The 13309-nt window shown below is 54.3% G+C and overlaps 6 protein-coding genes and 1 non-coding gene across 7 annotated transcripts; 3 read left to right on the forward strand and 4 right to left on the reverse strand.

Annotated features, from left to right (window-relative positions):
• The first annotated feature begins 111 nt into the window (after positions 1-111).
• J3D65DRAFT_614702 (citrinin biosynthesis oxidoreductase-like protein CtnB) lies at positions 112-1696 on the forward strand. The gene is made up of 2 exons (XM_066799240.1): positions 112-538; positions 758-1696. The coding sequence occupies exons 1-2, from the start codon at positions 478-480 to the stop codon at positions 1558-1560; spliced, it is 864 nt and encodes a 287-aa protein (XP_066659002.1). The 5' UTR covers positions 112-477; the 3' UTR covers positions 1561-1696.
• An 851-nt stretch (positions 1697-2547) lies between these two features.
• Positions 2548-2661, reverse strand: J3D65DRAFT_t25. The gene has a single exon. It is a non-coding gene; the product is annotated as a tRNA-Gly (tRNA).
• A 433-nt stretch (positions 2662-3094) lies between these two features.
• J3D65DRAFT_600428 (uncharacterized protein) lies at positions 3095-4045 on the reverse strand (the record flags this gene model as incomplete). The annotated part of the gene is made up of 1 exon (XM_066797967.1): positions 3095-4045. One exon carries the CDS (start codon positions 4043-4045, stop codon positions 3095-3097), a length of 951 nt encoding a protein of 316 aa, XP_066659003.1.
• A 350-nt stretch (positions 4046-4395) lies between these two features.
• On the reverse strand, positions 4396-8178 carry J3D65DRAFT_566239 (MMS19 nucleotide excision repair protein-like protein). The gene is made up of 7 exons (XM_066797602.1): positions 8074-8178; positions 7916-8005; positions 7798-7860; positions 7481-7717; positions 7283-7431; positions 7047-7235; positions 4396-6999 (listed from the first exon to the last, which is right to left on the reverse strand). The coding sequence occupies exons 1-7, from the start codon at positions 8153-8155 to the stop codon at positions 4696-4698; spliced, it is 3114 nt and encodes a 1037-aa protein (XP_066659004.1). The 5' UTR covers positions 8156-8178; the 3' UTR covers positions 4396-4695.
• Positions 8179-8335: 157 nt separating this feature from the next.
• Positions 8336-9824, forward strand: J3D65DRAFT_614706 (uncharacterized protein). The gene is made up of 3 exons (XM_066799241.1): positions 8336-8681; positions 8810-9440; positions 9494-9824. The coding sequence occupies exons 1-3, from the start codon at positions 8500-8502 to the stop codon at positions 9641-9643; spliced, it is 963 nt and encodes a 320-aa protein (XP_066659005.1). The 5' UTR covers positions 8336-8499; the 3' UTR covers positions 9644-9824.
• Positions 9700-11074, reverse strand: J3D65DRAFT_614710 (Brix domain-containing protein-like protein). The gene is made up of 3 exons (XM_066799242.1): positions 11021-11074; positions 10217-10970; positions 9700-10152 (listed from the first exon to the last, which is right to left on the reverse strand). Exons 1-3 carry the CDS (start codon positions 11041-11043, stop codon positions 9889-9891), a joined length of 1041 nt encoding a protein of 346 aa, XP_066659006.1. The 5' UTR covers positions 11044-11074; the 3' UTR covers positions 9700-9888.
• A 678-nt stretch (positions 11075-11752) lies between these two features.
• On the forward strand, positions 11753-12626 carry J3D65DRAFT_526131 (thioredoxin-like protein; the record flags this gene model as incomplete). The annotated part of the gene is made up of 2 exons (XM_066796644.1): positions 11753-12508; positions 12579-12626. Coding segments are annotated over 2 exons (804 nt in total), but the record flags the coding sequence as incomplete, so codon positions are not given.
• Positions 12627-13309: the final 683 nt, after the last annotated feature.

Here is a 13309-nt window from a genome sequence, read left to right on the forward strand (position 1 = left end):
TTTTGTGTTGCCTCCCGTAGCCAGTCGGCAGCACACGTGGAGCGGCCATGACTAAATTGGGCTGGGGGCCGAGGGCCATGCGGGCGATGGTTCGGAGTCCGACACACGAACTACAGCTGACAGCACAAGGGGAATGCAGGGCACCTAGGTAAGCACCGCCGCTAGGCTGCTTGCTACTTAAGACGTCGCCAGCCATGGACATCTTTGTCCAATCTTTATCTTGCTGCATTGCTCGCTGTCCTGATCATCTTTGTCCGACACTCGGCTGCGACGGCGACTGAAAGAGACCATATCGACAATTGCACCCATTCCTCTGGGACGAAGCTATTTGAGCGCTCCACCCTCCAATCTTTCAGCTGCATAAACAGCATCGACCCACTGTGCGCCCACATTGCGGAATCGACACACCATAGCTCACAGATCCGTTTGAAGACGGACGTCGAATTGCAGCACACCTTCTCAATTGCTGAACCAACCATGGGTACCATCGCCATGTCAGACTCAGATCTGCACCTCCCGCGGATACTGTGTCTACACGGTAAGTGGAAGCAACTTGTTTTCTCAAAAGGCGCCGACTCGAAGACCAAACACTCCGACTGCCCTTTTGCGGATCTGGGGTTGGAGTGGGGCATCAGGTCCCCACCGCACGTCCATCGACTGGTTCCTCCGACTCATTCATGACCCAATCTCTCCCGCGGCGCAATTCACAGCTTGAATGGTTCCAATTCCGGGAATGCTACTTACAAGATATGTACAGGTGGCGGCGTGACGGCCGAAATCTTTCGTCTCCAATCCCGCGCCCTCCTCAACCGCCTTCGCACATCGTTCCGGCTCGTCTTCGCTGATGGACCCTTTCTCTGCTCGGCCGGACCTGGCATCGTGCCCGTATACGCCGATCTAGGCCCCTACCGCCGCTGGCTGCGCTGGCTACCGCACGAACACGCCGAGGTCGACGCTGGCACAGCTGTGGAGGAGGTGCGGTATCAGATTGAGGCGGCCATGGCCGAGGACGACCGCCTGGGTGCGGACGGCGCGTGGGTTGGCGTCATGGGCTTCAGCCAGGGCGCCAAGGTCGCGGCCAGCATGCTTTTCGAGTCGCAGCGGCGACGAGCAATAAAGGAGCGCGGCGGCGGAGCTGAGGACGTCCAGGGCTTCGAAGGCGACGGCGTCAAGACCCTCCTGTGGGAGCAGGACTGGCGTTTTGGTGTCTTGATGGCCGGACGCGCCCCGCTGGTCTCGCTGGCCCCAGGCGCCGAGTGCGAGTGGTTCCAGAATGCCGGCGAGTGCGATGACGGCACCAAGGGACTGGTCGACGTCCCCAGGGAGTGGAAGCTCACGGTACCTACACTACATGTGCATGGGTTGAAGGACAATGGCCTGCATTTACACAGGCGGCTGAGTGAACACTATTGCCCCAAGGACCGCAGGATCGTTGTCGAGTGGGACGGCGACCACCGTGTCCCAATCAAGAGCAAGGACGTGGAATTGGTCTGCGAGAAATTGGTAGAGGTGGCGAGGATGGGAGGCGTGGAGCCAGGCTATGGCATTACAAACAAGTAAAGAGGTACGAAAGCACATCGATATCAGCATGTTTAGAGTAGGCTGGCTTTTAGAAGATATCCATTAGACTTGGTTCGGTATGCACGGGATTGTCTTTAGAACTGGTTTCGCAGCATGCCTTGAATTCTCCTCGGACTGTGTTTGATTGAATGCTTGTGAAGGCTTCAACACGAATTGGCTTGCATGCTTAATGTTTATTGCCGATTGAGGCGTGTGAATGCTCCGCATGTGCTCTCATCACCAAATCTTGTGGTCAGTCAGCTTCATCTTTCAATGATGAATCGACAGGCCGATCAACTGCTTCCGCCGCTCCGGTTGCCTCCCCCAAATTGGTCTTGTGTGCAGTCAAGCAAGAGACTCGTAGGATTATTGACTTCGTCGTTGGTGTATACTGTTGCAAGACTTTGTCCGTCCCAAAATTCAAGAAAAATTAAAAATTGCCATTGAAAATAAATCGAGTCCATCAACAAACACATGGTCCGTCCCTACTGCTAGCTGACGCTGCTAGCTAACGCCCGCCTGGACCTCGGCCAATGTCAAATTCATCGATTGGCTCGCGTGCTTGAGATCCGTCTCGCTTGAATCCCTTGCGTCGTGCAACGTCCACGCCAGCATTCTGTCCACGCGTCGCAGAAGCACTTCTACCGTGAGGAACAAGTCCAAGTATCGGCACTCGCATGTGGTTCTGCTTCGAAAGCCTTGCGGAACATGCGTCGCCTCCCTCCGACACAACAAGTGCCATGATCAGTGCAGACCTCGTAAATGCCCACACTGCGATCTCGCCCGCGCAATTCGGCAAGAGACTAAACAAATACACTCCCGGTACGTTCACTCGCTCGGTCCGTCACGTTTCCACCGGCTTCCAACCCGGTTTCGGGCCGCCGAGCCCCCTCTCCACCAAATCGCTCCCAGGCCACCCCATGGCCAAAACAACATCCCTCAACACCACCACAACGCTTTGATATAGTCATAACCGGCAAAAAAGTTTGCGTCGGCCGGGAATCGAACCCGGGGCTGATCGAGGCTGGGAAAGAATGGTGTTGAGATGCTCAAGCTGACTTTCCATGGCAACGATCAATTTTACCACTAAACCACCAACGCTAAATGTTGCAATTGATGAAAGGAACCCGGGAAACAGTAAATATAATGCTCAAGCCTGACGTCTCACGTCCATCCAAGTCTTAAACCCCATATTGCGACGAAAGTCTGGAAGTGAAAGAGAAAAGTCGTATGATGGCCATAGCGTGGACTTCGACCAATGGAAACTCAGAGCCTCGACGAGTTCCTTGGCTGTTGGGAAGGAAATGATCGAGCAGTTCAGGCTTGATGCAAACAATAGCAAATGGCGATATTTGCCCGTCTGGCTGTGACTTGATTGGTCCGGATCCTAACCGACCTTTGGGTTATCCAGGACGGAGCTATCCACATTGGGAAGCGTTAAGAAGATTGGCCCTCACACCCGTTGGCAAAGGAGATGTCGGTGTGCATAGTGCCACCGCCTTGCTGATGTCTTCATCGCGAGTTGGCTGGAAGCTCACCAAAATTTTCCCTTTTTGCTCTTTTTCCATATCGACTCATGTCGAGAGGTTCCAAATCTTGTATCTGCAACGCGATGGAGCCATCTAGGACGAATTTCTAGTCCATCTAGGGCGTTGTTGCGGAACTGAGCCTTCGAAAGTGTGTCCGGCGAAGCGGCGGTATGCGTGGATAGCTTGCTGGCAGAATACGAGACCTTGAACCCGGGTTGGCTCCTGAATTCCAGCGAAAATACCCTGTCGAAATGCTCAGTCTGATCCTCTTTCATGCAGACGTCAAACATCTGGTGACAGAGCGTTGCGTCACATCTGTACTTGGTTCCTAGAGGATTTCTTTTTGCCTTGCCCTTGCCCTTGCGTATGGTTGTCAATATCAACCTGATCCGGTATCCCCTGATGAAAGTATTGCTGCTAACATTGCATTCACTGCAAGCGATTCTCACGCGGGAAAATGGCATCGTGCGCAACTCGTAGTAGTCCAGTGCCATGTGGTCGCATACTCGGAAGACCCGCTGGTACGTGTCTTTTTGACAGGTACGATTCCAGTCGTCCTTCTGCAGTTGGTCTTTGGGAAAATCTTGCTTTCGATGGAAAAACTTGCAGCTCGCGCAAAATCGCAGACGGGATCCAGGAGACATGTCGGCGAGCAGCGCGCAAACATCGTCCCACCACAGGCGTTTGGCCATCTGTCCAACCTCGAAAATGTCAGGAGGCTTATTCGGCAACTTCGGCGGGGCGCTGCGCAGTGTCCTGGATGTTGCGCGGAGCGCCATGTCGTCTTCAACGTCAAGAAACCTGCCGATTTCGACGAGAAGTTCGATTGGCAGTTGCTCTAGCCTGCTACGAGGCAGAATCGGTGTTTGCGTCGATTGTCGCGAATGTTCCTTTTTCGGATGAGACACATGGTGGAACTTTCGGCGGAGACTTTGGAAGTGATTCTTGATACCCATCTGCGCAGCCTGTAAGTCTCTGAACTGGATTTCGGCACTGAATTGGGGAAGGACAGCTAGTGTGGCTTCGACAGCAAGAGCCTCTCAGAGTATATGTACTTCTTCACATGTAAATTGTCAGTTGTTCTGGTTGAGATGGAAGCGACTTTGGGTTCACGGGCGCTCCTTTTAAAGATTGATGCTTGGCATGGTTGCGTTAAGGATCACAACCAAAACTCGTCATGCTACCAAAACACCTCAACCAAACCTTCGCACGTGGGCACGACCGCACGACCTTTTCCACAGGCAACCCGGAGCCTCCCTTTGTCATGGTAGTGTAAGTCACCGTCAGGGCCGGGTGAATGGAAATTCCATGTATTCTTCAAGTCTCGTCTGAATCTAAGTTTCCACCGGTCACGGTGTCTTTACCAGCGAATCTATTGCCTTCATCCAACACGTGTCCGAACCATTTGACCCCTCGCTTACCAAAGAGTTGTTTTACCGAAAAAGTCGAGTTGTGCCAAAAGTCTACCGCTGCCAATATGGAAACAACGAATGGGGAGTGCTAGAAGTCGGCCTCGGTACAACATTGCGGGAGTTGTTTGTCTGGTCATGGAGAGTAATTCAGTGTCTTTTGAGAGTGCCGCAGCTTTTCTGATGAAGCCGCGGAATCACTCGTCATCGTCGCCAACCTCGTCGAGGCCCAACCAGTTCGCTCTGCAACGCACCGCCTCCAGTCTGACCGCTCTTTTGCAGTCGTCGAGCGCGGCAGTCAACTTCTTGACAACCTGCCTCCGGAAGGGCAACACGATTTCGCCTCGCAGCTTCTCCGGGACTAGGCCCAGGCACTTGAGCGAGACTGCCCTGACGGCCGCAGGATTGGCTGGCGTTTTGCCTTTGAGATTTCCGTCTGCACTCTTGATCGAAGCGGTCGCCGTGTTGAGTAGACGCGAAATCAGGCTCGATGCATGCTCTTCCAACCCGCGGGGGTTGTGGGTGAGCACAGCTGTCAGCGTGTCGATGGTCGCATGCTTGACGTCTTCGACAGCGTCCGGAAGGTCCAGAGATTGAAGCAGGAGGGGATTGAGACTCGCCAGTTCTGATTCGACAATCTCATAAGGAACCCAACGCACTATGCCCGAAAGTGCAATGAGGTAATTCGTCTTTGTCGAAGGGTCGGCAAATTTGAAGGATGTGGCGATGGCTGGAACCAGAAGATTAAAGATCTTTTGCTTGTGCAGTCCAGAAATGGTGCAGTGGTTTGCCTTGGAGAGAATCTCGTCGGGAGCGAGGAGAGAGGTAAAGCCGCGTGCGACGGTCAGTCCATGCTTTAAGTCGACAAGCAGTGCCAGCAGCGAGGGCATGACTGTGCTAAGCATGGGTGCGTTGCGCAGTGCAAGCCCTTTGATAATAGAGAAGAGGATTCGGATGTTGCCATTGGAAAGCTTTTCGGGGGAGATGAGGTTGGTCGGGTCAAATAGAATCTCGCCAATGGTGGCTTTGAGGTCCGGAGTCTTTATGAATTTGTTCACAACAAGAGAAATTTGTGAACCGATTGCGAGGCGTACCCGCAACGAAAGGTCGTCGAGCGCTGCCATCGACATTAGAGCTGAAAGAAGATCCTTCGGTTCCGCAGGTGGCGGCACGTCCTTGCGTATTGCCGCCAAGATGTGTGTCGAAACAATGAGTTTTCGCCGCTGCTCCGCGGATGCATCAATCTTGAAGGGTGGTACTTGTGCCAGAGTCTGTCCAGTTCGAAGAGTATAGACTTCAGGGACCACTTTGGACTTTTGGAACTCGGGCGTTTGCTCCCGCAAGATCTTGTTCGACAGACGGCCAATGATATCCAAAGCGATCTCGTCGTCGAATGGAGAAGGACCGGGGCCGTCAATCTGGGTCAGGAGGGTGACTATGATATCGTCAAAGTACGGGCAATGGTCATCAGTGCCCTGAAGCTTGGCGGCACCCTGAGAAAAGGCGTAAAGTAAGGCGGACAAGAGCGCGATGATGTACTGTTTTGACGAGCCCTGATGAACAGCACTGTTGATCTTGTTCTTGAGCCTGAGGACGACGGTAGAAAAGATGTGTTCTTCGCAGGCCAATTTGGCAAAAGCTTCAAGAACCGGCACGTACGCATCCGAGCCTTCCGTGTCCTTGTCTGGCAGCTCGGCCATGAATGCTGGGAATGCTTTGTCGATGACCAGCTGCGGCTGTTGGTGTGCGATTTCCACAAGCCCTGTGATGGCTGCAGATTTGACATCGTCCTTCCCGTACGACTCCTCGGAAATGACAACGTCGTGGAAGAGAGTAATCACTTTCGTGATGTCGTTGTCATCCAAGACAAGTCTGGCTTTGGAGATTTGCAACAGGCCGTCAAGTGCTGCTAGACGGTAAGAGACCTCCTTGACAGAAGCGGTCACAAGACCGTTGCTCATGACCTCTAGAGCTTGGTCTCGAAACTTTAGCAGCGCGTTGTCCGGCGTGCGTGCTCCTGCATGGACGACATTGCTGTCTACAAGTCGCCACTGCCCGTAGACATCAATGTCGGCTTGAATCAACTGAACAAGCACCTCGATGAGGCCTCTTCTTTTGGCCATGTTGTCTGCTGTTTGATAAAGCGTGAACAAGGTCGGCATCACTGCACTGAGCACGGCGTCTTCTACTTGTGGCGACACTCTGGCGATTGCATGGAGTATTTTGCCGGCGGAGGCCGACTGCTTGGTTGGAGCATCTTCCAGATGCTCGTTGCATTCCTTGGTAATGGGTTTTATGTAGGCGTTGAGCGATCCAGCAGTGTTTTGCGACAACTGTTTTGCAATCTCAGCAATGGCTTGCAAGGCCTCCTCAGCAAGGTCGTCTTCCTGGGAGCTAAGGACTTCAAATTTGAGAGCGTCCCACAGCGTCACCGCATACAGAGATACTGTTCGCGGCCCATAATCCCGGATGCAGGCAGTCAGAGTTTGGAGAACGTCTCTCTGGGATAAGTTAGTCACAGATTTGAGATGCGTGTACTATTGTATACCTTGGTATTGAGAGACGTCGAATCCAGCTTGTCGAGAAGCGCGGGGAAGGAGTACGGGGCAAATTCTGCTGTGGAGGAGATGCATTCTCGCAGACGGTCTTTGAGATGTTGGGCAGTGATGCCGTAGGGATCGTCTGGTGGCGGCCTAAACGTGATGGGAAAGTAGTTGAACACAGCGTCGAAGAGGTCCTTTGCGAGTCAATACCGAGCATGCATAAGGGCATGTTGATACTCACTTGAGCGTCGGCGCCTAAGGTCCACTCGGTCATGGGGACTTTGAGAATCGAAAAGACGACCATCAGGTTCCGGGGGTCTTTTTCGCCATCAAAGTATGAGATGAAGCGGGACAAGAATTCGGGAGACGCCTGGTGTAGGCTGTGTACGGCTAAGACAGTTTAGTTGATATTGCGAGAGGATGGAAAATTGGGTGGTACCTTCTCTATACTTTGCCATGAGCAAGTCGATCAGCTTGATGACAGAGTAGCGCTCGCTTTGCGGCTTGAATTGACGCAGAGGATGTGTGCTGTCCACCATGGTCTTGAGAACAGTCGCAACTCTCTCCTTCTCCCACGCGCCGCGTTCTTCAAGTGCCATGAGAGCCCTTGCACATGGACTCAAGACTTCCCTGTCATCCGCAACGCGGGAAAGAATGAAATCGCATAGCAGATTTCCTGGGACATGATCAACATCGAGGATCGCCACAAGGAAGGCACATGCAACTGAGCAGCATCCGAAATGGAGCACGACTTACGGTGTTGCCTCGTCAGGACCCTGGGAGATGTAGCCGAGAGGACGTCGGCTAGGTAGGCCATGGCTACAACGTCGAATTATTAATACACAATCAAATCACAGAACGGTTGGACACGCACCCTTTGCTCGCGTTGGGCCATCTTCGCTGTTCAGGTACTCGCCGAGCGACTCTATCAGCTCGAGAAGCTTGAGTTTTTTGGACTCGAGGCCTGCAAGCACATGGTCAACATTGGGCATTGACGTCAACAGAGTGGGCGGCCGGCGGGCGCTCACATACGGTCGGCAGACTGGGCGGCGATACGTAGAGCCTCGTCCTTGTTCTTGCCGTGCTCGAACAAGTAGAGCTGGATATCAGACATGGCGATGACCGGGAGAAGAGGGTCGGGCGAATGGTTGCAAGCTCTTAGGAATGCGCTGCGGGATGACGAGCGAACAAATCTGCCGCTAGGCTGGAAGAGGCAAGGCCGCGGCGAGCGATAAGATGGGCGGCCGGCGGGAGTCCGAGTCGGAGTCGGAGTCGGAGCTGGTGCGCAGCGGTGGGGATCTCGTGCCTGGCGGGGGAGAAATTTACTGTCGGCAGTTGGTCAAACTCCCATCCGCTCGCTCCCAGAAACTTTCCACCATGTGAACAAACAACGCGTCCACGGCTGTCCAGCCTCTTGCAATATCCATCCTCACCGTCCCGACGAGAAACCAACACGACATGGCTGACGCCCCAACCTGCAAAGTCATCTTGGCCGCCGGCATCGCCAAAAAGCTTCTCGCCGAGGTCCAAGAAGGCCTCGAGACGCTCAACAGGCAGCCTCTGCTCGTCGGCTTCCTCGCCAGCTCTGATCCTGCCTCGCGCGTATACGCCGACTTCACTGGAAAGACGGCCCGCGAAAAGTGAGCTTCTCTGCCACCTTTTCTGCCCTACCCGTACCCTTCCTTTTGGCGCCCCCGCTGCACCTGAGATTCCGTACCACGCGCCACCAAACCAACCATGCAAACATCTGACCCACTCTGGTGTCCAGCGGCTTCCAGTACGAGCTCCGCGAGGTCAACCGCGAGGACCTTGAAGATGCCATTCTTCACGCCAACGCCGACTCCAAGGTCGACGGCATCATGGTCTATTATCCCATTTTCGGCGCGCGCCAGGACCAATACCTGCAGCAAGTCGTAGACGTGAACAAGGACGTCGAGGGTCTGACGCACAAGTACGTGTCCAACATGTACCGCAACGTGCGCTTCCTCGACGACGCCCAGCAGTGCAAGAGCATCCTGCCCTGCACGCCCCTCGCCGTTGTCAAGATCCTCGAGCACCTCCAAATCTACAACCCCATTCTGCCCTACGGCAACCGCCTCCACGGCCGCACCATTACCGTCATCAACAGGTCCGAGGTTGTTGGAAGACCGCTGGCCGCCTTGCTGGCCAACGACGGCGCTCGCGTCTACTCCAAGGACGTTGACGATGTGCAGCTGTACCACCGAGGCGAGGGTCTGCGCAAGCGCAAGCACGAGGTCGAGGACAAGCCGGGCTGGGGACTGGAAGAGATTCTGCCCCTCAGCGACGTCGTCATCAGCGGCGTCCCGGGCGACAAGTTCAAGGTGCCCGTTCACCTCTTGCGCGAGGGTGCCGTCTGCATCAACTTCTCCAGCGAAAAGGTAAGGACATCTTTGCTTGATATTGTGGGTGTAGTGACCCCTGACGACTTCAGAACTTTTCGCCCGAGGTCAAGCAAAAGGCGTCAATCTACGTCCCTGCCATCGGCAAGTGCACCATTGCCGTGCTGCTGCGGAACTTGGTCCGCATGTGCCAGAACAAGGAAATCGAGGCCAAGGCCAAAGAGGCAGCTCCCGCAAACTAAAACGACAAAAAGTGAAATGCATTGTACATGGCGATTCGAGAATGAAAAACGGGGCGGGCAAACAAAAATCAGCATCAAGTCTTATTTATCCATTGATTCCACTACCATGGAGGACGGCAATGACGATCGGGGAATCCATATAGACACACATGTACCAAAGAACGCCGTGATTTTTTCCTGCCAGTCCTGCGCCCTGCTCCATGCACGAGATGAACCACAAACGAAGAATTTGGTACGCCCAGCTATCACAAACGCTCGCGCTTTGGGTGCGTGTCGGGCATCATGTCCTCATCCGCATCCTCGTCGTCATCGCCCTCCTCTTCCTCGTAGCTGATTTCGTCGTCGCTGGCCCCGTCAATCATGGTCTCGTCTTCATCACGCTCGCCGCGACTCCTCTTGAGACCCTTCATCTTCCTGGTTTGCATCTGGTCGAGGTCCTGCTTGCCGACGTGTATGCGGCCGATCTTGTCGCCCATCATGTCGGTGTCAATGTTCTTCTTGGTCTTGGGCTATAGATAAAGTTAGCAGCGGCTCTGAGGCGGAAGGGGATGTAGATTCTCCGGATAAGCATACCTCAAGTTGCCTGGGCCTCTTGAGCGCGTCCTTCATCATGTGCTCGTCGGCCTCCCTGACCCTGCCAACTCTGAAGTCGATCCTCGGTCCCATCTCTTCCACTTCCACCCTGGGAAGCTTCTGTCCGCTCTTTTTCGTCCTGATCAGGTACACGCGCATCTTGATTGCCGGCTTCGCCTGGCCCTCGACCTCTTCGCCAGCCACACTGAAGTGGATCATGTACTGCAAGCCCTCGACATCGACGCTCTGCGCATCGCCGCCCCTGAAGAAGTCTGAAAAGTAGCTCTTTGCTTGGGTGTAGGCGTTTTGGGTGGGGCTGTCAAACAGGGAGCCGCTGAATGACAGCAAAGGCTTGAGGCCGACGGCGGCCTTTTTGTTCTTGAATTGCTTAAGCTCGCGGAAGCTATCCGGGTCGACGTACAGCTCGAGGATGTCGAGCACCTTCCAGTTGAAGAAGCGCAGGAACGTCAGGGCGTGCGGTCGCTTCTTGGTGTGGTGCGCAAACACCATGAGCGAGGCGTCGTTCTTCTCGGAAAAGAACTCGAGCGACGAGGGATCTTCGAACGGATGGATGTCGTTCTTCTTGTTGAACTTGATGGTCAGCGGGTCCTTGAGCGACTTGAGATCCGTCAGGGCCAGCTGTGCAATCTGGCTGCATGATGTGCCGCGCAGGAAGAGGGTCGTTTTGGGGTTTTCGTGGACTTGTGGGGCGCGCTTTTCGAGGGCGCGCTTCGTCTTGACCGACTTGGGTTTGCTGCATTGAATGTGAGCGGGAGCAGAAGAAGGATATGAGCATGGGCTCACATTTCGCGCAGAGGTAACGCCATTTTGGTTATCTGTGGAGCGGGTTTGCTGGTGTTGCGACTCTGTCGTCCTGCGCGCGGGAACTTTTTGCCCATATCTGAGTGGGCCCGAGCTTTCGGCAGAATCGTAGGGCGGTGACTGTACTGGGAATCTCCTCTCCTCCACTATACATGTAGGCTGCTTTGGCAATGTATAGGTATTCTTGATTTACTGCTCAGAGTCTTTCTCTTCGGAGCGAGGTCACTACAATGCTCGAATCTACATGCTGTAATAAACACCCAGTCCAAGGCCCCAATTTCATCTTGTTCACTCGATCGCCCAACTGCATAACAACTGATCTGAAGCCATCCCCGTGCTGTCAATTTGTGTAGAAATATCAAGCACAGCGTGATTGATGAGCCAACCCAACCTATCTCATGGTACTGGACGTCGGATTTCTGATTTGCACAACACGGCACCCAGTGATCAATTGCATACTGCGTTATGTCAGCAGATGACGTGACTAGGGCCGTGCTCCCCAGCTTCTGAGAGGGATTTTGGTTGCCGCCGAGAGGTGGAGGGGCATTTGTTCCATCTGATATCGCAACCACCCCAAACATCCCGTCCTTCTCAACGGTTCTCTCCCGCGATTAACGAAACCTGCGCTCGACATCGTTCCCGACCTCTCCATCGCTCTATCCCACACCAACAATATCCTCCGCCATTACACCTGGTCCACATTCAACAGACCACATGGCGACAGTAACGGAAATCGCGACCGACGCCGACTTCGCGCAGTTCAAGTCTGCCTTTCCTCAGAATGCGCTTCTGGTCACCTACTTTCACGCACCATGGGCTGCCCCCTGCAAGCAGATGACCATGGTGCTCGAGGCCCTCGCGAGCACCTACCCCGCCGACAACTCGATTGGTTTCGTATCCATAAATGCTGAAGAGCTGCCCGAGGTGTCTGAAGTTTACGATGTGACGGCCGTCCCATACATTGTCTTGGAGAAGGACGGACAAGTGGTTGAGACCGTGTCGGGCAGCGACGCATCAAAGGTTCGCGCCGCAGTCGAGAAGTATGCTGGCAAAGGTGGCAACCCGGGGAAACTTGGTCTGCCGCCTCCGCAAACCGTCACCAAGCAAGCACAAGAGCCTCCGACTGCTTCAGCGAATGGGAACCTTGCCGGCTACGCTCCCAGCGCTCAGGACCCCTCAACCGCGCCCGAAAGCACATCTGGACAAACCAGCAAGGAGGAGCTATTTGAGCGATTGGGAGGCTTGGTCAAGGCTGCGCCAGTCATGCTGTTCATGAAAGGCACTCCCAGCTCACCACAGTGCGGTTTCAGCAGGCAGCTGGTGGGTATCTTGCGCGAAAAGGGCGTCCGCTACGGCTTCTTCAACATCCTGGCAGACGACGACGTCAGGCAGGGTCTGAAGGAGTACGCTGAGTGGCCCACATTCCCGCAGCTGTGGGTGGGCGGCGAGCTTGTCGGTGGTCTTGACATTGTAAGTGGCCTGTGCTTGGCTTGCGCTCATTCCTACCACGAGGACCACGTGCTGACGAGACGTACGACAGGTACGCGAGGAATTCGAAAACGACCCCGAATTCTTGAACGAGTACACAGTTGGAGGGCGCAATGCCGCCTAATCCTTGTCCCGTGTCCATGGCCGGCGGCCCATGGAATGGTGAACAAGCGCACAAAATCATGAGATTTCCTTTTGAACGGCACTAGAGCGCTGTAGCGACAGATACCACATCTTATAAACGACAATATACGATCATGGTTCGCCAAGCCTCGGTCCGTCAGGTGCCTGGCGCAGGTGGTAAAAGCCAGGAAACTTTTCATGGGTGGAGAAACCAGAATATGTGGCGGGCCAAGACCCAAAGAGACCTTGACACCCAATCTTGAAACAGGCATTGGTCTTACCAACCGAATGTATTTGAATGTATGTCTTGCAAGTGCCGCTGTCAGATCCTTTGCCCTCCTGCGGTCAAGACGGGTATCTGACGGACAAGACCACCTCGCAGCCATGTTGCAATGAACAAGCCGAGTTCCAATGATCCATAGGCTACGTTTTCCGTGCTCAGATCCATTGGAAGAGTCGCCAAGTTTGCCTGCGAAGAACGAAAGACTGACGTTCGGCCGACCGAGTCCCTGATAGGCCCTCAGCGCCGTTGCACAGCGTCTACTGCAACGCCTAGATGCTGACTATTCTTGGCCGGCTGATGCGATCCGTAGCGTCCGGAAATTGTTATGGTCACTCAAGGACCTTTGTGTGCGCTTCTTAACCTGGCCCCATCAGCGA

The sequence above is a fragment of the Phyllosticta citribraziliensis genome, assembly GCF_038025025.1.
Source record: "Phyllosticta citribraziliensis strain CPC 17464 chromosome Unknown J3D65scaffold_2, whole genome shotgun sequence".
Lineage (NCBI taxonomy): Eukaryota > Fungi > Ascomycota > Dothideomycetes > Botryosphaeriales > Phyllostictaceae > Phyllosticta > Phyllosticta citribraziliensis.

Bases quoted from the DNA above. Each gene is read 5' to 3' on its own strand.
- J3D65DRAFT_614702 (XM_066799240.1), top strand. From the start codon at position 478: ATGGGTACCATCGCCATGTCAGACTCAGATCTGCACCTCCCGCGGATA. The intron at 539-757 runs GTAAGTGGAAGC...AGATATGTACAG, and splicing joins GCGGATACTGTGTCTACACG to GTGGCGGCGTGACGGCCGAA.
- J3D65DRAFT_566239 (XM_066797602.1), bottom strand. From the start codon at position 8,155: ATGTCTGATATCCAGCTCTACTTGTTCGAGCACGGCAAGAACAAGGAC. The intron at 7,861-7,915 runs GTGCGTGTCCAA...TCGACGTTGTAG, and splicing joins TGGCCCAACGCGAGCAAAGG to CCATGGCCTACCTAGCCGAC. The intron at 7,718-7,797 runs GTAAGTCGTGCT...ATCATGTCCCAG, and splicing joins GGTCCTGACGAGGCAACACC to GAAATCTGCTATGCGATTTC.
- J3D65DRAFT_614706 (XM_066799241.1), top strand. From the start codon at position 8,500: ATGGCTGACGCCCCAACCTGCAAAGTCATCTTGGCCGCCGGCATCGCC. The intron at 8,682-8,809 runs GTGAGCTTCTCT...TCTGGTGTCCAG, and splicing joins GGAAAGACGGCCCGCGAAAA to CGGCTTCCAGTACGAGCTCC. The intron at 9,441-9,493 runs GTAAGGACATCT...TGACGACTTCAG, and splicing joins TCAACTTCTCCAGCGAAAAG to AACTTTTCGCCCGAGGTCAA.
- J3D65DRAFT_614710 (XM_066799242.1), bottom strand. From the start codon at position 11,043: ATGGCGTTACCTCTGCGCGAAAT. The intron at 10,971-11,020 runs GTGAGCCCATGC...CATTCAATGCAG, and splicing joins GCGTTACCTCTGCGCGAAAT to CAAACCCAAGTCGGTCAAGA. The intron at 10,153-10,216 runs GTATGCTTATCC...CTTTATCTATAG, and splicing joins AGAGGCCCAGGCAACTTGAG to CCCAAGACCAAGAAGAACAT.